This window comes from Crocodylus siamensis, chromosome 4, assembly GCF_052110815.1.
Source record: "Crocodylus siamensis isolate JL-2025a chromosome 4, ASM5211081v1, whole genome shotgun sequence".
NCBI classification, from domain to species: domain Eukaryota; kingdom Metazoa; phylum Chordata; order Crocodylia; family Crocodylidae; genus Crocodylus; species Crocodylus siamensis.
In genome coordinates, this window is record NC_143398.1 from 102193347 (window position 1) to 102217209 (window position 23863).

Below are 23863 nucleotides of genomic sequence, written 5' to 3' on the forward strand. Positions count from 1 at the left end.
CTTTCCAGCATGGAAAATGGAACTGATGTTGGCTGTGGTTTAGTTCCTAGCAGCCTTTAGGCAAGACTGCTGCTTTTTCTGAAAGAGAAGCAATGGCTCAGAAAAGTTAAGGGTTTGATGCAGAAAATTAGTACTTCAGGTTCTCTGGTCTGTGTTTATTCAGGAAGTCAGACTGTGATGGTCCCTCCTGGCCTCTGCATCTGTTGCTCACCTCAGTGCTAAAAGTTTTTAGGGGTTTTTTTTTTTTTTGAATGAAACCATTGGAAAACAATACCCTACACCATGCATCTTAGAACATGAGACAAAAATCACACATGCACACAGGAACTCTTTCTTTCTTCAATTTAATTGAAGTTACTTAGAAAAATAATCAGGCTTGAATGGCTTTTTTCAAGGAAAGATTCATGAGCAGTTCACACATTTGTTGGCAATGTATAATTTAGCTTTTTTTTTTACTTTTTATTAACAGTATATGTAGGTATGAGGAGATACTTTTCTACAACAAGCCTTCTACTGCATACAAATAGGTAAAAAAAAATCAAACCCCACATTGATGTTAAATTATATGTACACATTGTATTGTGCATGCATGTAAGAAAATAACACTCTCTGTAACAAGAGTAATAGTAAGGACAGTCCCTTTTTTGTACCTGAAAAGTGCAGCAGACTACAGTTAAAACACCATGGGTCAATTGACTTCTGAAAGCATTTTATCTGTGGTTGACTTTTCTGTTGCAATGTAGTAGGCTTGGTGAACCAGTCTGAAAAGGTCCTTAAGTTTGGACAAATTTTATATGGAGGCTGAAGTATGAAGGATTTCTGGAATTCACTGATATAAAATAGGAAATGTCAGCTAGGTTCACGTGAAATGGCTATAGTTTGGAGCCTAAAGTTTACAGGGTTGGATCCATGGTAGACAAACTACTCCAGTATTGTTAATAACTAGCTGAGGTTGAAGACATGAACTTAAATCACATCTGGTATGTGCTGCTTGGATCAGCGTTTTGTACTTAAATTTTCCCAACTTCTTGTTATTCAGCTGTGGCTACTTTGGCTCACTCTTGGGAGGAAACCTATGTTTTGTAAAGTTCTCATTGGTTTTGAGGACGATTGGCTGGAATCACTAGCAGTGTGCTAAACTGCTCTGATCCTACAGCTACATTAGCTCTAGCATTACTGGTATATCTGGTGACAACTAGTAGGCATTATTTTAGAAGGCTTCTGAAGACACAAAGTGGTGGTCAGGCAAGCTCCAGCTACTCAGCAGTCTTGCTCAGCTGTGCCACACAGGTGATTTGTCTCCAGGAATGGATTTCAGCCTTTTTGCTTCACCTGAGCACATTGTGGAAGGACAGGACAGGAGAAAAAGTGTTCTTCGGCATGTCTTCTTGCTGGAGAGGGCAGTGGCTGCAAAGTGGTGTCTTTTTAAGATACAGAAATGTAACTCTACATATTTTGTATGGGGCCTTGTGGAGAGGAGGGAAATTTTCTGGCTCAGTCGAAATGATACATCTAGTAGTCTTAAAAAGAAGATGAACATTTCCAATCCCTCTCTCTCTTTGAGACCTAAAAAGGGTTTGGGGATTAGCAAGTAGGACACGATCACAGCCACAACTATCGGTTGCTGTATGGATGTATAGAAGTGTGTATGTGTTAGTAAATAAATACGTAACCACTGAGTTACAGAATACAAAATAGGGCACGCTGGCAGGGCACACTCTGTGATAGGCACTTACAACAGCTCCATATGCCCTGAATGGTACAACTGCTCTGAAGTAAAATATTAGTCAGCAATGAAAAGCCATTTAAGAATTTTTTAAAAATCTGATTAGACAGTGTGTAGCCTTCCTGTCCTCCTCCCTCCCAGTGGGATCTGGGTCATTCCACTCTCATTCCATTCTGGGATGAAGTGTGTTTTTACAGTGATAACAAGGATTTGGGTATTTTCAAGGGCAAATTTCTATGGTGAAAGTGCTTGAGTTGCTGCTTGTTATGCTACTTTTCTTTCTTCAGTTAATAATGACTATAGGGCTCTCCACACCCAACAAGATTCAGGGGACCATATCCTGAGCCACAGTAAACCAGTGTAGTTCCAGGACCTGGCCCAAAGAGCCAGAGCTGTTTTATCTGACCACTCCTATCACTGCTTGAACTGCGGGGATTCGAGCATTGTGAGATCTGGACACCAACTTCTTCACAAGCACCAACGTTGCATTTTCTGAAGTGGCTTCTGGCTCCTAACTTGCTTTTGAAAATGGGATGTTGCCTCCCAGATTACTTTGGAAAGTTTTACTTTCCTGGACCAATACAGGCTTACAAAATCAAAAGCAACCTTTGACTTTGAAAATCTGCACTTGTTCTGGTGATGGCAGAGAGACTGTCGTTTTGAGAACTGAAAAACACTTTGCCAACACCATATTATTTAGACAAACTCCTACATCCCATTTTTAGCACAACAAAAAATAAATCAATGCAGTGCTTTGCAGCTTTCAGTTAGCTTACTATGCTGCCTCCCCAGGTCAAGATAGTCTGGTAGGAGATGCATAACATAAAAAAAAAAAAAAAAGGTCACTCTCACTGCCATCTTGGTTGTGCGTCCCACATACATCAAAATAAACTTAAACAGTTGGATAAATCTGTACTTTTGCTCACTGAGCTTGCTAATATCCTTGATTAAAATACCATACCTTTCTTTATTTGCAGTGAATAAATTATCCATGCTTGTTTATTCAAAGCAATCTCTAGGTAATCTACTGCTCTTATTACAATGTGACATCTCAACAAACTTTATATACAGAGCAACTGCTACTGACACATTTACCTGACATAAAATGTTCTCATTTGATACTTAACTCAGGTATATTATTAACCCATTGGAAAACAGAAACTCAGTCACCAATGGCAAACTAATGACTAATAAATATAAGACACAAGACACTAGCCCAAGGTATCACACCAATGTGTTTGAAGATTAAGGGACTGCTTTTATTGCCTCATAAGGGCAGAGATCAACAGGAAGGTGATCTTTTGACTTTTTCAGATTATATGCATTGGTGCTATGTACGAACACATTTTGGTCAGTATTTCCTGTTGTGACCAGTGATATTTATTTATGGGTGGGCAGCAGGGGAAAGGGAGAGAGACATACAAATTGAGATCCTGTAAGGGGCCTAATTATCAGAAAGTGATAACCACGAGCCCTCTTAGCTGAAGTCTTGTATTAGGGGGCTCATGTTGGGCAATCAAAATCTTCTGCAGCTTTTGAGCCCAGACCTTACTTGCACATAACATGTACAAATCGTCTTCTCTCTTCATTGGGAAGACAGGCTTGGAAGTGCCAAGCACAGGAAATCAGGTTGTGTTGTCCAGATCAAAATTTATGGTTTCTCTCTCCAAGGGATATACTCACATTTTTCAGTCTCAGATTTTAAATATCCCGGATCCATCACAACCTGTTCTATCCTTTCCCTTTCAGGGAAAAAGGTAACTTTACATTTATGATTTAAGTGCAATATCATCCTCTGAAGAAACTATTTCTACCAGTGTTTCCAAGATGTGATATGGATTAACAACCTCATTGTTTTACATTTTCTGATAGGGTATTTATCTGTGTGAAAAGCTAATGAAAGAGTTAATGACCAGAGACAAGCACAGTTGAAGAAAGCACAGAGTCAGATTCCTTTTGTCCAAATATTATCATATTTCTGCTGCTAAAGTGAAACCTACCAAGAGACCATGTTTTAAATAAGTATAAATAACATTAATTAGAATTTGAGGAATGCAAGATAAACGAAATTCACCAGAACACAATTAACATTTTAAACAGTGTAGCAGTATTACTCATTTCTAAAGCTAGATCGTCAAAATCCTGTCACCCTGCAAGAGAGCTGTCCTTTCTTACAGATGATTTAAATAATTTCAACTGTGCTGCTCGCAGCATCATTCAAAAAAAGAAAATATTAATTTACAAAATAACCCATTCTTCATATTTATTATGACAAATAAAAATCTTAAATAAAAGAGGCTTTCTTTCCTTTCTCTTTCCCCCTCACTCCAGTTTCAGGTAGCTTGGCACTGAGTAATTGAACATTAAAAAATCAAGTTTGTAGACTTCATACAGCTGTGTTTGGTGCTCGGAGCTGATATTCTGGAAGAACTCTGTGGTCATTTCATCAGTAGTTCTCGTAGACTTTGCATAGGTGGGAAACTTCAGGTAACTGCCTACTCCTGCAAGTTGAAGGATGTAATTAGAATCCTCTTCAAGTGTCTCGTATTTTCCTATGAGGTCATAATGGATGTGGCAAGGGTGGCAGAGGGAGTAGACTGTTTGCCAGTGCTCATTGAAAGGCTCTTCTTTTTGGGTGTGTGGATCAATGAGATATGCCACAAACTCTTCAAATTTCACATCGTCGCCTTTACGCAGAGCCTCCTGAGTGGCATTTTTCCTTTGGCGCCTCACAATTTTTGTGCCATATCTCTTGTGAAAGGAGGTGTTGTACTTCTGGGTGAACTTGTTCCTGTAGGCAGACACCAGTCTTTCGAAAGGCTCGCGAACAAACAGGAACTTCATGTAATTTTTTAAACGGTGGTTGATCTCTGGAATGCTGTACTGGTTGAGGGTCTTCAGGTTTGAGGACACATGGGCTTCATTGGCTGGTATCTCCATAGGATCGTTATATTTGCCCCTGCCTGTCAAAACCATCATGACTCTCTTCCAGTTTGTACAGGCCACTTTGGGTACGTAGCAATAGATCATTTCATGATCCTCATCTACCACCAAATGTTTGAGGTCGTTGGGTGTCAGCACACGGCGTTTCCTGCTAGACACACTGTTGGTGCGGCATGTGTCTGTGACTTGGTCCCTCCTAATCTGATGAAGGATTGCTGTGTTAGACAACTCCAACTGCAAAGAAAACAAACACACACATGCATGCATATGTCAGAAAGCACTGGAAACACTTGCTGGCATCTAACAGATGAGGTAAATCCTCACACATGCAAGTACAGGAAAACGGACTATTGGCAGTAAAGTATTTAAAAGACATGATTGTTTGGCTGTAAGTAGTAACATTCAGTTTAGGTAACCTTTTTGCTACTAAACTTCTGGTTAAGATTTTGGCTGCGACTTGTGCAGGGTTCTCCTTTGGTAGCAACTTTGTTTATAACATACTTTTCCTGAAATGTCACTCTTTCCTTGTTGTAGAAGAGGAATCTCTCTCTACCACTGTGATCACACTCATTACTGAACTACCCAGGTTGACCTTTGTGCGGAGACAGGGCAGACGAACACCGCTTCCAGACAGTTTGTCAGAATGAACACAGTATGTGCTCTTGTTGCTGATGTCTCTCATGCTATAAGATTAATAATTTCAACTTGTTTCTTGGCTACGACCTTGTCAGAAAAAATAAAGCCCCTGGAGATTTCTGCCGTTCCTTGAAGAAAACAGTCACTCAGCAGTGATTCTGAGACTCCATCTCTAAATTCCTCCCTATTAAAGACAACTTAGTAGGTGAAGTGCATGGCCTTTTAACATACTAAGCCCTTATTGCTTGGCCATTACCTTGTATTATTTTGTTAAGCGTTTCTTAATTTTTAGCTCTTGTGGACTGGTGCTGGGGCTAACTCAAATAGTTCTGTGTGGCGGGCTTGCTTATTTGCTTGCTGCTTTTCTGTTTTTAATTTCTCAGTCAATGAATTCAAATAGGTTTACCAGAATTAATAAATTCATCTTCCTTATCCCTCTACTAAGGTATGCCTTGATAATCCCATGACGGATAGGGGAAATGGCCCCTTTTTGATTAGTTTCAAAAGTGCTGAAACTCTCTCTTATATGCCCAACTCTATTTTGGCAGTGAATGGGAGGTCAGAACCTACAGGGTACTTCTGACAATCCCACCTACAGATATTAAGTCCTAGTCTTTGAACATATTGACACTGGCTTAGTTTAAACCGATTTAACTAACTTGGAACTAGTGCAAATCCCCATGTGGACACGCTCTCAGTTTGGTTTCAGAATAGTCATTGTTTGAAATAACGCAGCTTAAATATGTTCCTAGTCCATTTAAATTGATATATGCAAACTGAAAATGGTGTGTATAACCTGTGGCAAAGGTTAATAATGGATTTAAAAATCATTCCTTAATTTATGCTGGTGCAGCAACGAATGTTGTTGTTTTTTACGAGTTTTACAAAGTTTGGTGTTTGTATAAAAACTTCAGTTTCTGGAATCCTGTAAGAATCTCAAGTTTGATAAAGAAAAAGTACCTAGCCCATAGGTTTGTGGAGGAAAGTTTGAAAAATAGGAGCCAGAAGCACCTTATGGCTTTAAAACAGTTGCACCAAGTCACTCTTCTAAAAGTTTGTTTTGATTGCCTGGAGGTGACACTGCCATAGACAAGCCTTAAGTGTGAAGTTGTCCCCTGCACACAGGGCCAGCACAAAGTCTATGCTTCTCTTAGGGACTTGTTCATGGGATACTTAGCATATGTTTTATTTAGATGGTAGTAAGCATTACCATGCTGTATTAAACATTAGAATGTGTTCTGAGCAGTTGCACAGTTTAGAAAAGCTGTATGTGAACAAGTCCATGGGGCCGGATGCAGTGCATCTGAGGGTACGGAGGGAGCTCTGGCTGATATGATTGCAGACCTGATGCTGGCCATTATCTTTGAAAACTCATAGTGATTGGGGGAGGTCCAAAACAATTAGAAAAGGGAAAATATGGTGCCCATCTTTAAGAAAAGGAAGAAAGTGGATCCAGGGAACTACAGACTCATCTCAGTCCCTGGAAAAATCATGAAGCAGGCCCTCAAAGAATCCATTTCTAAGCAGTTGAAAGAGAAGAAAGTGATCAGGAACAGCCCGCATGGATTCACCAATGGCAAGTCATGCCTGACTAACCTGATGGCCTTCTGTCGTGAGAAGACTGGCTCTGTGGATGCGGGGAAAGCAGTGGACGTGATATACCTTGACTTTAGCAAGGCTTTTTATATGGTCTCCCACAACATTCTTGCAAGCAAGTTAAAGGAAGTACAGGTTGAATGAATGGACTGTAAGGTAGATAGAAAGCTAGCTGGATTGTCAGGCTTAATGGATAGTGATTGATAGCCCAATGTCTAGTTGGCAGCTGGTATAAAGTGGAGTGTCCCAGGTGTTAGTCCTGGGGCTGGCTTAGTTCAATATTTTCATTAACTGTCTGGAAGATGGGATGGATTGCACCCTCAACAATCTCACGGATGCTGGGGGGAGTAGCAATCTCACCAAGCTGCGGGGAGTAGCAGATATGCTGGAGGGTAGTGCTAGGATTCAGAGTGACCTATTGGAGGATTAGGCCAAAAGAAATCTCATGAGATTCAACAAGGACAAGTGCAGAGTCCTGCACTTAGGATGGAAGAATCCCATGCTGCAGGCGTGGGACCAACTGGTTAAGTAGCAGCTCTGCAGAAAAGGACATAGGGGTTATAACGGACAATAAGATGGATTCAAGTCAACAGCATGCCCTTGTTTCCGGGAAGGCTAACAGCATACTTAGCTTCATTAGTAGAAGCATTACCAGCAGATCAAGGGAAGTACTATGGAAAGGATGAGGACAAGTTGGAAGGAGTCCAGCTTGAGGGCAATGAAAATGGTTCAGGGGCTGGGGCACATTACTTCTAGGAGAGGCTGAGAGTATTGGGCTTATTTAGTCTGCAGAAGAGAAGACTGAGGGGATTTGAAAGCAGCCTTCAACTATCTGAAGGGTGGTTCCAAAGAGGATGGAGCTGGACTGCTCTCAGTGCTAGCAGATGACAGAACAAGAAGCAATGGTCTCAACTTGCATCAAGGGAAGTTTAGGTTGGATATGAGGAAAAACTTTCACTAGGAGGGTGGTGAAGCACTGGAATGGGTTACCTAGAGAGATGAAATCCTTATCCTTGGAGCTTTTTAAGGCCTGGCTCAACAAAGCCCTGGCTGGAATGATCTAGCTGGGGTGGTTCAACTTTGAGCAGGTCTAGATGGTTTCCTGAGGTCCCTTCCAACCCTAATTTTCTATGATTCTATAATGCTTACCACAGTCTCTAACATGATCTTATGCACATGACTGTGATAATTATGTGCTGACTGTCAGTCCTAGCCCCTGCATCACTCTAGAGCAGGGGTGGCCAACCCATGGCTCCAGAGCCACATGCAGCTTTTCAGAAGTTAATATGCATCTCTTTGAATCTTTGTACAAGCACACGGTGACCAGTTTCCATAGCTGTTACGTCACATCTCACAGGACTGCTCACAGCGAGCACGTTACTCAGTTTCGACTGCAGAGCCGCAGGTTGGCCACCCCTGCTCTAGAGACTTGAACCAACTCTTGTGTGATGCTAGCACTGGGACTGACCATGGAGGCTTGGTATAGTGGGGTGGGGGAGATCCTTGGCAGATCTGGCTGGGGGAGGACCAAAAAATGTGAAGCAGCCCAATAACGGCTGGACACGTTACTTAATATGATCTGGAGATGCTATTCACACAAAAAGCCCTAATTTTGTTCCAATGTGATCATGCCTAAGTGCAATTACTGCATTGGTGCAATGTGCAATAAGGCTCTAAGCAGTGAATATGCCTTGTGTTGGCTCCTTGCCTAGGTGGGAATTTGTATGCAGCCGTACTGTGACTTCACTCACTGTGCTGCTCCAGTTCAGGGTCTGAAGACGCAAGTGTAACACAAATGAAGCCAGCTATTCTCTCCCCCTCCTCCCTTGCCTTTTTAAGTCTTTTCCTCATCCCTTTGGCATAGTTATCAGCTGGGCTAATAATAAACACCTAATGGCCTTGCATGATCAGCTTCGACATTCTGGATCACTTCCTCTGTGTCGCAATCTTCTGAATGTTTGCCAACCCCATGTAAACTGCAGTTTTATCTTGCAGCGCTGGAAGCTGCCTGCAATATGAGCTTCACGTTTCCTATGGAATTTGACTGGTAGGGAGTCCGTAAGTAAGATATTGACATGCTGTTGTCAAGAACTAGGCAGCAATTTAAAGAAAATCTTTCTCTTGCAATTGTTTTTGTTTATATATTCTACATCTGATATTTGTGCTCTCCTCAGATATTTGTGCTCTCCTCATAGATACAGGACCAGCACAATTTCATTAAATTAACTGGACTTGCACCAGCGAGTTAATTTTGTACAGAAGGCACAGAAAAATCACAGTGAAAATGTATCTGTACTGAACAGATGGATGTACAAGGGCCCAATCCTACTGCTCTTGTCGTCAGCAGAACAGTCGATTCCTACTGACGTCAGGAGGAGCAGAACAGGACCCAACATGCATTATTTTACTTACAGATTCATAAACACTTTTAAAGTTCTTTTTAGTTACTAACTACAGTTAGTTAACATGGTATGTCTCTCTTTTCTTATAGTGCTGTTCTTCACAGAAGTAAGTGGATGAAATACTTTGTTCTATGTTAGACAGGAGGTCAGCCTAGATAACTAAATGGTCACTCTTGCACTGCCCAATATATGACTGAATTGCTGCAGAGATATACTTTGCTCTGTCATATATCGATAGTCTGTTTTTTTTTCCTTTCTGTAGATCCACACATTAGCAGTAATGGGATGAAGCATCTGTGGAGAGGAGAATATAGCCTATTCAGTTTACAACTGAAAGCTGGGTTGCAGAACACTAAATTCACATATTAGGGGATAGGCACATTCCAAATCTACTCTTGTCTACAATATAAACGATAGGAAGAAATGGCACAGGAGTAGTGAATAGACACAAACATGTCAGCCCATATTGCTTTTGGTGGCCTGCTGTACACACAATGTAATGAGGACCACTAGAGGGCTCACAAACTATTTAATAGGATGCTAACTAATTCCTATCTACTTCAGTACTTGAATTTCAGCCAGCCTGACAGTTTGGTAGTCATTCAATAGCACATAGGAGGCCTGGGTTTGAAAGCTTCCCTCTGCACTAATAAGTTAGGCTTATTGGGAGAAAAAAAGCTGTTGCAGGGTAATTCTACTGCATTGAAATCCCTACCTTACATGATTGGTGAAGTATCTGCGCTGTGGTGTGTGTAGCATAATGATGCAGACTGGCCTCTCTACTAGTTAATACTGGCCTACATATTTAAGGAACATATTTAAGGGAGCTTAGTCACTTGCTTCCTAGCCAGAATGAAAGCACCCTGCTAGCATTCGTCTAGTGATAAGTGGAGATTATGGTCCTCAGCCTGAGGTAGTGGGAGATACTGAAGGAGTCTTTTTGTGCAGGCAAGAAGTTAGTTAAAGCAGCAGTGAGCCTGTGGCTGGAGTTTCTGGGGAGATGCCAAACCCTCCCCCACCAGCTTGAGCTACATATTACATGTGCAATTTGCCCCCCTGGCCCAAGATAATGCCCACTGCTTTTGTAATCTATGTGCCCTGATTCTTTAATGTTGAAAATGCTTATTTTAAAACAGAGTCCTACTGCCACTACCCAATGCCAGTATTTCAGTCCCTGTTAGTGACCTTAAGTCACTTTTCAACTTTATTGGCTCAAAGCAAAGTGGAAAAATACATCTGTGAGAAGGGAACTGCACATACTTCACCTACGTGGACCCACAAGGCTCTTTCTAAATCTGTTTAGTCTCATTTTGAGACATGCTTGTAACTCTTAATGGGAGAGGTAATATCCTGCAAATCTGAACTATTTATTATGTCCTGGGCTGAAATAGCAAATGTGACAGATGCCTTTGAAATGCTCTGGACAGAGTGACAGGCAAATCAAACAGCTCGGAACTACTTTTTCCCCTGACATCTTTGGTAGGAGATGCTTAAGTGCAGCTGATGGGGATAGTCTGGAACCTCCTGTTAAATTTGCTCAATTTACAACTATAGGTGTTCACCATGGCCCACATTCAGGAAAGCTTTTAAGTAAATGCTTCAATCTGTTCTTGTTTAGGATAATATTTAAACAAGTGTCTAAGTCGTACTAGCATCAATGGGAAGGAGGAAAAATAGTTACATGTGCTTATAAGTTATCCTAGATTATGCTTTCCTGAATCTGGCACTGAAAGTTTTAGGAAACACATTCTTTTAAAATGCCATAGTTCTGCCTCGAAGCGACTTGTGATATCGTGGGCAGAGTTGGTCACAATTCTTCCCTACTGGGGTCAGAAAACAAGATACAAGGCCACAAAAAGACTGAAAAGTTTCTCCTGCCTTGGCAGAGTGAAGCAAAGAAAGGTTGCTTCTTCAGCTTTCAATCCACAGAGTAGCAGCAGCAACATCACATTAGCCAGCAGTCTAATGTTGAGAGTGATTTAACGAAAGCCTCATTTGGACCCCATCTAACTTACAGAAAGAAGAAATCTGGTAGCTGAATTTGTATTTAAAGAAAATAGGTTCTGCTCACATTTTTTTTTTAAAGTTACAACATTGAGGAGCCTGGACTATTCAAAAAGTTCATGAACTGGTTGCTTTCAGAGAGGCTACCTTCTGTGAAAAACTGGCAGGCGTGTGCTGAAAATTAGTTCTACTTGAGTTTAAATGAACAGCTGGGAAGCAACATTAGAAGAAATATCTAAAGCCTGACTAACTTCAAATGGAGGAGAGAAATGACAGGCATTTGATTGCCAAGCTCAGCCGGTGCTTAGCAAGGTGATGCCCTGAGCTCACAGGGAACTAAGGGCATTTATACACATACATTTTTGTTCCGGGACACCCCAGACTGGCATGTTGGAGCAGACTCAATTAACTGAGTCTGCTCTGCACACGAGTTGACGTGCATTGCGCTGAGCCACTTGCAGTTGTATAAGTGGTGAAATGTGTGTCAGCACACAGAAAATGGTGGCGGTGCGCTTTTGAACTAAAACACCTCTGATGTGTTTTAGTTCAAAAGCGCACCACCACCATTTTCTCAGCGCTGACATGCATTTCACTGTTCATACAACTGCATGCTTTTAAAAGTACCTGGCGCTGCGGCGCAACCATATGTACAAAAGCCCTAAGTTCTGCTTCCAAGTTGCTGAGCATTGTCTGCTCTCTGACTTCGATGGGAATTGACAGCACCCAGCATCTCACTGGATCATACCCATAGACAGGCATTTTGCCATGGTTTTGTCATTTCTCTGCAGCAAGTAGATGCCAGATGGACAGATGTGGCTATTCTACAGATTTATTGCCTGTAGATAAATCACACTAATGAACTAGGAGGCATTTTCTTCAGGCTACTTAGGCACAGCAGGGTAAGATAATCTTTGAAGGCCTTTGCTTCTTTCATGGTCAAGCAATGTGTTTAGACTTGGATGTAGAACTTTTTAATCAAAAACATATCCCTAAATATGGTGTTATAGTTCAAACTGTGGGTAGTGGGCTTGTTCTAGTTCATTTGGATATCTGTACTAGAAGCGCTTCGCTCATGGGAGAGAAAAGAAAATACTTGTATGTCACTTAAAATACAAAAAAGAAAAAATAAACTAGGCTAAATCCTGCCTCTGTGTATGAAAGGAACCCAAACAAACATGCCCAAATGCTGCAGGAAGTGTGTCTGGGTACCCATACCCAGGTCACCTGTTGCTTAAGTGTGTGAATAATGTGAGCAGGGAGGAGGAATACTGTTAGGAGTAGAAATAATGAGGACTGCAGACCAGAGGGATGCATTCATATACAAAAGGACCCAGCTTTCTATAGCATGGAGTATGTCATTTCCTGTGTTTCGATAGGATTGTTCAAGTTTTGCCTTAGTGAGGACTTCAGAATTTATTATTATTGTTTGAACAGCAGGTTTTCCATGCAGATAACCTCTAATTTTTTATAAGGAGCAAATCAAAGTGATAGCTACCTGATATGCTATAGGACTGGATATTAGTTATTCATGTCTCCACTGCAGGTAGCATGTTTTAGCCAGTATTGTGCTTTACTCTTTGTATAAACCTAACCTTACTTGCACCAATTTTTTTGGTTTTAAAATGGAAGATGCCTTGTACTACTAAAAATTGCTCTGTGTGTGTGTGTGTAACCAGGTTACAAGCCACTAAAAACAGCATCTCATAATGACAAGTATTGGGCAACCTAACTATAGACAATACTGCTAGCCCTATTCATGATACTCTCCCCCTCTTACCTCTGTAGTTGCTTCAATTTGATACAAAACACCTCCAGTTTTAACAAAAACTTTGTAGCACATATGCTGTTAGAGTGCCAGGAGGTGGTTGGTATTAGATATTACCAAGCATGCCTGCATATATTTATTTATCCAGTTCTCATTCTGTGCTGTAAAAAATATATGCAGAAAGTATCCAATCCAATCTTATTTTCATATCTGAAGCATGAATTTAACTCTCAGTTTTGTAACTGCAAGGACATCCATAAATAAATTATTTTTCAGTATTCTAAATTTTGTACTTTTTTGAGCTTTGTATCCCTAACTCTCTAAATAGTTATTTCTCTACACATTAGACTTGCTTCAAAGGACATTAATTTTCCAAGTCTCCTTTCACAAAAGAACTTCCGTTTCATTTTTAGGCCTGAATAATATAAAGTCTATACTGTATCATGGTAGAAGCTTGGTATGATTAGAGATGTTCCTTTAATAAGCTAATTTTTAATTGACCCAATAGTATTTGTAAACTGGCTTGGATCTGGTGATATTGTCAGAATTTTGTTTAATCGAATGGCAAAGCTAAAAATGACAGAAGCTTATAATTCATCCATTAGCCCTAATGTGACTCCACTCAAGTGACAGTTCATGTTTCTATTAATAATGTATTCAGAATTTGTGCATTGTTCCTACAAGAGTACCTGGTATTTTACACAGGGAATCTGGACACTAGTTCTAAATCTCCTCTCTCACCGCTGGCTTAAGTGAAAACACCTCTTATTTACATAAGTGGAACTGGAAACAGAACCAGTCCATGCATAAACTCCTTAAGGCAAGAACAACTTAGGTGAAATAACATCTCTTGATGGTTTGTAAAGCACTGTGCGACCTGCTCTTGGACCTGATCAAGTCAACAGGAAATCTTCTGTCACTGTCTGGAAAACCAAGTACAGTTGGAGAATGCAATGTGGGTATGAAAAAGCCACGCTGTTCTTTTCAAAACGGAAATGCGCAACATTGCTCACTTTCCATTAGGAAGCTACGGGGAACTACCAACACTTCATATTTATCATTTCAAATTGTAAAAAAATTTAGTGCAACCTCATTTATTAATACCATTTCAGGAACATAAAAAATTGGCTAATAGGGTCCATCATTCATGACAATGAAACCAAGAGTTTGTGTTGGAAGGAATTTTAAGGGATTTAATTAAACTGACCTGGATGGCAGCGACTTTTCTTCAGAACTGACTTCATAAAATATTAGTATGTCACTCAGAATACACTTTTACATATAGTCCTCGCACATTAAACACTTAGTAGTGCAGTATTCTTATCTCATTAGATTGCCAGAATCATTGAGTCAAAACTTCATCAAAATTGCAATATATCTATTCTAGCCTATTTAATTAGACTTTGAAAAAATAATGAATATTGTACATAGAGGCATAACAAGAAAGCATTGTGCCCTGGCCAGCCAGTGTGTCTGGCTAGTGGTGGCAATAGGTGTTTTTTCCCTTACCCTGCCCTTAGTTACACCATTGACTATACAAAAGAATTTAGCATCCTGCTTGAGACTGCATGCCAGCTCCTTGCCAGTACAGAAATTTATCATGAAATAATCTTGAAAGAGCAGTTGAACAACAGGGGGCTATTAGTATAATAGTATTGGCTTAAAAGTATTTGCACTAATGATAGAAGAAGTTATGGGCAAAGATATGTACTTAAGGCTTTTAAAATAGAACCACAGAAAATTAGGGTTGAAAGGGATCTCAGGAGGTCATCTAGTCCAACCCATTGCTTAAAAACCTTCAAGGATAGAGATTCCACCACGCCTCTGTGTAATCTGTTCCAGTGCTTCATGACCCTCCTAGTGGGAAAGTTTTTCCTAATACCCAACCTAAATCTCCTTTGCTGCAACTTGAGATCATTGCTCCTTGTTCTGTAATCTGTCACCACTGAGAACAGTCTAGCTCTATCCTCTCTGGAACCACCTTTCAGGTAGTTGAAGGCTGTTATTATTAATTTCCCTCTCTAGTCTTCATTTCTCCAGACTAAATAAACCCAGTTCCTGCAGCCTCTTTTCATACATCCTGTTCCCCAGCCCTCTAACCATTTTTGTTGCCTTCTGTGGACTCTCTTCTGTGGAGAGGGGGAGTGGGGCAAAACTGGACACACTACTACATGTATGGCCACACCAGTGCCAAATAGAGGGGAAGAATTGTTTCGCTTGATCTGCTAGCAACACTTCTACTAAAGCAGCCCAGTACGCTTGTTAGCTTTCTTCACAACAAGGGCAAACTTGGCTTATACTCATGTTATTGTCTGCTGCAGCCACCAGATCCCTTTTTGCAGAACTGCTGCATAGCCAGTCAGTCCCCAGTCTGTACTAGTGCATGGGATTGTTCCAACCTAAGTCCAGGAATTTGCACTTGTCCTTATTAGACTTCATGAAATTTCCTAGGTTCAATCCTCCAATTTGTTGAGATCTCTGAATCCTGGCCTTACCCTCCAGCATATTTACAACTCAACCCCAGTATGGCATCATCTGCACATTTACTGGGGATGCACTCCATCCCATCTTCCAGATGGCTGATGAAGACATTAAATAAAACTGGCCCCAGAACCAACGCCTGGGGCATGCCACTTGATACCGGCTGCCAACTAGACATCAAACCATTGATTACTGCTCTTTGAGCCAAATGATCCAGCCAGTTTTCTATTGATCTTACAGTCCATTCATCCAACCCACATTTACTTGGCTTACTTGCAAGAATGTTGTGGGAGACCATATCAAAAGCCTTGCTAATGTCAAGGTATACCACATCCACTGCTCTCCCAACATCCACAAAGCCAGTCATCTCATCATAGAAGTTAACCAGGTTGGTTAGGCATGACTTGCCCTTAGTGAATTCATGCTGACAGTTCCTAATTACCACCTTCCCCTCCAAAAACTTAGAAATGGATTCCTTGAGGACCTGCTCCGTGACTTTCCAAGGACTGAGATGAAGCTGACCGGTCTGTTCCCTGAATCCTCATTCTTCCCTTTCTTGAAGATGGGCACTATATTTGCCCTTTTCCAATTGCATGGGACTTACCCTGATCACCATGAGTTTTCACAGATGATGGCCAGAGGCTCTGTAATTACATTAGCTGACTCCTTCAGTACCCTTAGGTGCACCATGGCCTTACGGACTTGTACATGTCCAGCTCTTCTAAATAGTCCCTATCCTGTTCTTTTGCCTGTTGGCTGCTTACCTTCTCCCCAACCTGTGCTGCCAGATGCAGTTATCTGATAGCTGGCCTTGCCTGTGAAGACTGAGGTAAAAAAAGGCATTGAGCACTTTAGCTTTTTCATGTCATGTGTCACTCGTTTGCCTCCCCCATTTGTAAGGGACCCACACTTTCCCTGATCTTCCTCTTCTTGCTGACATACTTGTAGAAACCCTCAGCATTCGTACAGCTCTTTTACATAAAGAACAGCAACTCTTCCTCTTTTCTCCTGCCTGTCCTTCCTACACAGGTTGTGCCTATCCATGACAGTGCTCCAGTCATCCCAACAAGCAACTCTGTTATACCAATCACATCATTATCCCTTGACTATGCAAGGACTTCCATTTCTTCTGGCTTGTTTCCAAGCTCTGTGCATTCACGTACAGACAACTGAGGTAACTAACTAGCTCATTGCCCTACCTTCTCAGGAAGAATGAGAAGGCCTTCCTGTGTTGCCCACCACCACTTGTGCTTCTTCCAGGTCACAACATTTCCCCATTTACTTCAGGGATTTCATCTCCATCTACTGGTAAACCTAATTTAAAGTCCACCTCACTAGGTTAGTGACCCTGTCTGCAAAGATGCTCTTCTTTTTTTTTTTTTTTTTTATCAGGTGGATCCTGTTTCTTCTTAGCAATCCGTCTTTTCAAAACAACATCCTGTGGTTGAAGAAGCCAAAGCTCTGCTGGCAACACCATATGTGCAGCCATGCATTGATCTACAGGGTGCATCCACTCCTGCCAGGGCTCTTCCCCTTGACTGGAAAAATCAAGGCGAACACCTGAGTCCTTGTCCCTTTCACCCTTGCACCCAGAGCCCTGTAGTCACTTTTGATCTGTTCATGGTCTCCCCCTGGCAGCATCATAGGGATGAGCAGCATGGAATAGTAGTCAGAAGGCCAGATGAGTCTTGACAACCCTTCTGTGACATCTCAGATCTGGGCAAGCAGCAGACCTGAGAAAAAAAGTTAGGACAGCAGATGGATGCCTGCCCCTACAGAAGGGAGTTGCCAACTACCATCACCTGTTGCTTGCTCTTGATGGCAGTGGTTTCAGTCCTCACAACTTGGGGGAAGCCTGGCCTGGCCTCTTCCACTGATAGAACATGCTCCTTCTCTTTTGTTGCTAGGTATCTGTCCTCTAGCTAAATTACTGCAGGGGGGGACGAAGACTTCTGCTTACTGCCAGATGTCACAAGCTTCCAGTATACACTTTCCTGGGAGTCCACATCCTCTTCCAGCACCATCTCTGGCACTCCTTGCTCCACCGTCCTAGAGTCTCCTTCAGCACTGAATTGAAGAACTCCTCATGGATGAGGATTCTTTGGAACCTATCCCATCCCTTCTGTAGCTCACTTACCTGTTCCCTGAGGGAGGCCACCAGAAGGCACCACTTGCATTGCAGGCACTCCTCTACCTGGCTGTTGCTGGAAGGAGCCAGCAAGCTGCTGTCCCCAAAGCACCAAACCAGGACATGGGTGGAGGCCTCAACATTGAGCAGTTCTACCTGGACAGACACCTCACAGATGCAAGCAGAAAAAGAGCTAGCAGTGACAATGGCTCTGGCACTGCAATGTCCTTCAGCCATCTCTCTGGGTCTCCTAAATCCACTGACTATCTCTTCCTGCCCCTCTCTCCAAGCAGACCTTCCCTAGCAAACTCCCCTGTAAGCTGGTCTGTTCGCTGCTCCCCAGTCCTGAAAAGCTCCCTTTTCCCTACTAAACTGCTTCTTCTCACCAAGCTTATAGTGAAGGAAGGTGAGAGAGACTGTTTCTGGGCAAACTCCCTAGTGAACACCCCACTTGCTCTGGTCTCTAGTTAAACAAGGGACTTAAGTATTGATCTAACAGCTGAGTTTTAGCTACTTATGCAAATATCTGGTTAGCTACTCTAAATTAAAGAAACAACTTACCTTAAAGGCTTCCCTTCAAAAATGGGGGGTGGCAAACTGCCCTATCAGCCGTTTGCAAACTGCCCTGCTTACATACTATGCCTGCAGGGATAGCCCTGTTTCCTCACTGCTTTTCCTTCTATGCTGCTTATTTCTACAGCAATAAGCACAGTAAGGTGCAATCTGTATTTATTTATTTCAGGTAAGAGTCCATGCTGGAACAGGCCAACCTAATCTGTCTGTATAGACTGTATCCCCCACAGTAGTTAGGGGGAACGACACCCCTTATAGAATAGCTTAGGGTCCTGACTTGCAATTATGTCAATAGGGACTGATATTTCCACCCCGCTCAAATGCAAGAGTTCATCAGTCCGTACCAGCGGAGGGATCTGGGTCTTAAGACAGGGACATGAAGAATACTGAACCCAACAAAAATAAAGCAAGAGGGTAGAGCAGACAGTCCTGATATTCCTGGAAAAAAAATTCCATTGCTATTGCAAAGTTGTGAGAAAGTGCTGCAGTGCACTTCAACTGCCACACAAGGTCAGGGCTTTAGTCTTGCAGCCAACAGACAAGATCATCAGCAGATGTAAATCATTCCTGCTCCACAGAGCAACTCTATGCCATTCTACACCACATGAGGAGCTGGCCCAGCAATTCTAGCAGTACAAGGCCACATTACACTATCCTGTGATAAAAGATGAATTTGAAGAGAAGGGAGACCCCTTCTAATAGTAATATAGCTAAGGGTGAGTAAGTGGGACACCAGTCCCAGATGCCAACTTAGAAGGCGCACCAAGTTGCCTCCCAACCACGCAGGGTCTGTGCTCTAGCAGCAAAATCAGCTCTACAGTGTTGCTCTTGCAGAAGCTGCCAGGTACTCTGGTATGATGCTGCTGTTTTAAGAGCAATAGCTGGGGTGGGCAGACCACTGTAGTAGTGACAGCAGCAGTTGGGGACTTCTAGGTTGGGCTCCTGTGCTCTCTCCCTTCTCTCTTCCCTGCCTGTCCTCCCACCCCCACCCATTCTTTGAACCCATGCACTTTCAGTGCCCACCAGCACCTCCCTGGACCCCACGCCCTCCAGTACCCTCCTATAGGGTTTGCCCAGGAAGCCAACCCTGCCAGTTATCCCTTTACCTTTGGAGTCAATGCCACTACCTATTGCGCCATAACTAGAGCCTGTTTAACTTGCTAAAGTTAAGCTGTCCCAACATAGTAGTAATTGCAGTTTTTGACAGGACTACAGATAGACCGTGCAAACGGCAGACAACAGAGAGTGGAAAAAGCAGAGGACAGTGGAGTGAAAAGTTTTAAAATATGTCTACAAGGAAGCTGAGGAGGAGGATAAACTAGCCCACACTGAGCTCTGTGCTGCTGCAGCTTGATTGCTTCTGAAACCCAAGCCAGTCGGTTCCAAGCTAACTCTTTATACAGGTACCTGTGACTGCAGTGCAGATGTAGGCTTTTAGTTTCTTAAAGGTGTGACTAATCACTTTAAATGCAATTTTTTGGGGGGGGGGGAGCATCTGGAAAGGCAAAAGATCACAAATGGAAACATAACTAACATGAGAAATCCTAACACTTCAGCATTTCTTGGCACCCATTACAGAACAGGGAAATTTTGATGTCTCAGGTTGCATGTACTAAAAGGGTTCCACATAGGGTCTCCAGTGTTTCAAGGTGGATGACAGAAAGGGAAAAAAAAAAATCAACCCGGCAGATTTCCAATGCGTTGTCTCTTAAAACAGTAGCAAATCCAGAAGAAACTAAAAGAAACTCTGGCCCAGAGGCTCAGCTGGCACCACATGGACACAATGGAGCTCTGCTGATTTATACCTGCTGAGGATCTGACTCCCCCTCTCAGTCTAACTTAAATCACGTGAATTTGAACTGGCCCTTCTACTGCTTTGACAAAAAAGCACAGTCTGTCTGATGAATCTGTCCACCTCTGGCTCATATTTTAAGTGCCATCATCAATCACTGTTCATATTAAAAACTGAAAGGTCTTGCCATTTGTGAATTTAATTTTAAATAAAAATCCTTCCCATCTCACCCACATTGATGGAGGTCATCACATGCTTCCATCTGTTATGATAACAGTGACATACTATAACGTCACTGCATTCTCCTTGATCATTTCCAGTTCCCGCATTGAAAAACTTTTTTCTTTTTATGGAACTTGGCAATCTGCCTATCAATATGGTTCATTCCAAAGTGCTCCAGCTGGGATCTCAATAGTCCTCATCATTTCATGCTGAAGAATGACAATTGTAGCCCCCATATATTTCCCCTGGCCCCCTTTTTTTGGAACTTGATTATGATGATTGACAATCAGATAGAAACAAGGTAACAACTTCAAGAGCTGCTACTTTCTGACTAAGGGGACTCATATTGTGGGGAGCTTCATGGTAGCAGTACATTGAACAGTAAGCAGTGGTACACTTTAAAGTACAAGATTTGAACCCAAGATCTACTTGTTATACCTTAGGACAGGCACCAGGGCCTGATCCTGGAAGGCCTCAGTGAACAGAATTCTGACCATCTATGGGAGTCTGACATGTGAAGGCTTGCAGAATTGGGCCTGGAGCTGTTACAGACCATGATCTATGTAAGCGACAAAGCTTTTGACCCATGGTCTTAATACTTACAGAAAATAGAAGGATGGCAAGAAAAATTGATAGTTTTGTACACAGCACTCAAGAAACATAATGAGACCAAAGAACTCAAAGAAGAAAATAAGTGCTAGGAAGCCCCCAGAGGCAATAGCCTAAAGATTTGTATTTTCTCTTTAGCTCGGTACTTTTGGTATTTTATGACGCAAAGAAGTTTCAGGAGTAGCTTTAATGTGGACAGGGACAGGGCTTGGGAAATTTGGATCAAGCGTGCATTCCAGGTACACGGAAGATGGCAACAAAATGGTGGATTAAGCACAGAACTGGTGTAACACAGGGAGTATGGGTACAGGGGAAGTTGTGTGCGTATGTGTGTGTGGGGAGGAAGTGGGGGCAAGAAATACAGACTCAAACCACGGTAGAGTTGTGTAGGGCTTTAAAAACAAAGACAAGGAATTTCCCTCTCAGTTGCAGTGGGCAACAGGGACTCGGTAGAAAGAGTGGCTTAAGCATCTGCTTCAAGATGTTGTTCAGCTGCCAGCTACCCATTGAGCTTAATCCAAAGTCCAAATGTAAGGGAAAGACTGTCTGCAGCTTCAGAGGATTTAAGCCAGCCCATTTCACTAAACCTCCTATTATCAAGAAGCAAGGAAGCTTCTGTAGATGCCCTGGTGAGCTGCTAAACTATGGCTTCCATCCCAATGATGTTCATTATAAAGCCTCCTTCAGGAAATGCACCAAAATCAAACCCACAGGGTAGGTTTGAAAGCTTGGCAAGTAACCAGACACCACAATTATGGTGCCTTATAAGAACCTGAATAAAATAGAGTATGGAATACATCATGTGGCATGAAAGGAGATGGAAAATGACTATAGTTTCCTTAGGCCTGGAGCCCACTAGGACACATGCTTCCCTCTCGCCACAGGCAGCTCTGACCCAGCATCCAAAGTTAATGGACTTCTCTGTAACATGATTCCTGCTCTTGTACCTCTGGGTTGTAGCCCAGGTGTTATATAGTCAAATAGAAATACTTATTTTCTTCTCAGCAGGATAACCACTATCTTACTTGAATACAATTTATTCAGTCCCACGCTAAATCAAAGTATTACATTTTCAATTTTTAACTCAGCATGGTGTGTACCAATATTGCTCTGAAGCTTTTGAAAACCAAATGGAATAATAAAGGCTAACTGCTCCTTCGCTGGTATCTCTCCATATATAATTTCCTGGCATTGGTAATCTGCACAAAACCAAATTTTCGGCCTGATCCAGCAAGTGGGGTCCCCAGTGCATGCAATGGATGATCGCAGCCTGGAGTGAGTGCATGCGTGATCAGATCCTACTTTTTCAACCCCTTCCTCTGCCCCCTTCCCAACTTACGTGAGTGAGGACTGCAGGATCGAGCCCCCTGGATGGCACTTTGTGCTTACCACTTGTCAAGGCGACAAGTTCACTAAAAGCAGGTGTGAAGAACCGATGGCACAAAATAGGGAGTGCCCAGAGACTTCAGTCAAGATTACATCCCCCTTGCACTAGGCACGGTGCTGTGTACACAAGTAACAATCCTGGCCCCGTGTTCAACAGACGTTGTGGACGACCAACGGGAGGAGACGCAGAGGCCTGGCGAACTGACATCACTCCAGTCTCAGCTCTCAAGCCAGTGCTCGGACTGCCAGACCACACTGCCTCAGTCACATTTTTCATCAGACCATCCATAAGGCACCAGGTAAACGTCCCAGTCCTCGTGGAATGGGATTTTTTTCTCATCCAGCCACTGAAAATTAACGTTTAATTTATCTCCCTTTCCCTCGGCCAGCTTGTATTTTGCTCAGACTGATGTTTCACTTAACCGTGATATTCCAAGGGCAGGCTCTCCTCATGCATTTGTAACTGCCACTCGCTAATGTGCGTAGCAGGTAATTGACCCCGACCCCCCTCTCTCCACAGTCCTCATGGCAGCAAACTGGAAGCTGCACAACATCGTGCTGTTTCACCTTCCACCTAACGTACAAAAAGAACCGTGTGATTCTGCGCTTTGGAAAACAGTCTTATTAAAATGCTACCGGCCATTTATAACCGTAATTACAACCGGGCTTTCCAGCAAGCCTGGCTGCTGTGGAATCGGATGGCACAGACCTAACAGCTTAGGTTACAAATGGGGGACATGTGCTCGCTCTGCATTGTTGCAAATCTGGTTTCTTCACTCAAAAGACAAATATTGAAGGTTTTACCCCTGAAGGGGTTCTCCCGTGTTAAATATGCTGAGGACTTGGTCCCTCTCGAGCTAAGGTCCCAAGAGAACTTGCAACGAGCAAGCGAGTATATAAAAAAAGGTGTTTTTTAAACAAAATCCACATGTCCCTGAAAGGCACCTCTATAAAGAGAAACACATTGGCCATGCCAGGTAGTAAACAATTCCAGCCTTAAGTAGCCACTACCATCAGCACAAGGCAGCACATGTCCCGTCCCAAATGTCAGCATGATCCAGCCATGATGCCAACAATACACAAGGCATCACGTTAAAGCTCTATAGATTTTACTCCCAGGCACTTTCTGAAAGTTCGTCTCTCAGGTCTGGCAGAATTGCTACAAGAAAAGGCCAAAGTACTCCTTTATACAGCAGTGGCAAAAAATATTCCCCTATAACCTTTACAAAAGGATTCCCACCTGACAAATCAACCTACTCCTCATTATGTTTTAAGCCTCTGAATTGCCATATAAAGCCTTCTACTGCAAAATTTAAAGGAAAGTCACTGTATTAACAGTATGACACCCTGTTGGCTTTAGAGATATGGAAAGTTATGTCTAGTCCACTGTCCAGGAGCTCTTTGTCTGCCCTGATACTACTGTTCGCTCATTCTGGGGCATGTTGCTAACTCTCAATTTACTTTAAAAAAAAAGAAAAAGAGAGGGAGAATTTTATCCTTCAAGCTGTTATCAAATGTATTTTTATTTTTTTACCTAGAGTTCAGCTCTGCTGTTAAGAGCATTTCATATATAATCTTTCTCAAGTGCTTGTTCTTTGCT

At 42.4% G+C, this 23863-nt stretch overlaps 1 protein-coding gene across 2 annotated transcripts in view; it reads right to left on the reverse strand.

The window, feature by feature from the left end:
* Positions 1-341: 341 nt before the first annotated feature.
* The window catches only part of CHST11 (carbohydrate sulfotransferase 11), a 254702-nt gene continuing 231180 nt past the window's right edge, over positions 342-23863 (reverse strand). For both annotated transcript variants that reach the window (XM_090043187.1, XM_090043186.1), the window contains exon 3: positions 342-4903. In XM_090043187.1, the coding sequence (XP_089899313.1) occupies positions 4049-4903 (855 nt within the window). In that variant the 3' untranslated portion in view covers positions 342-4048. The remainder of the gene's footprint in view (positions 4904-23863) is intronic.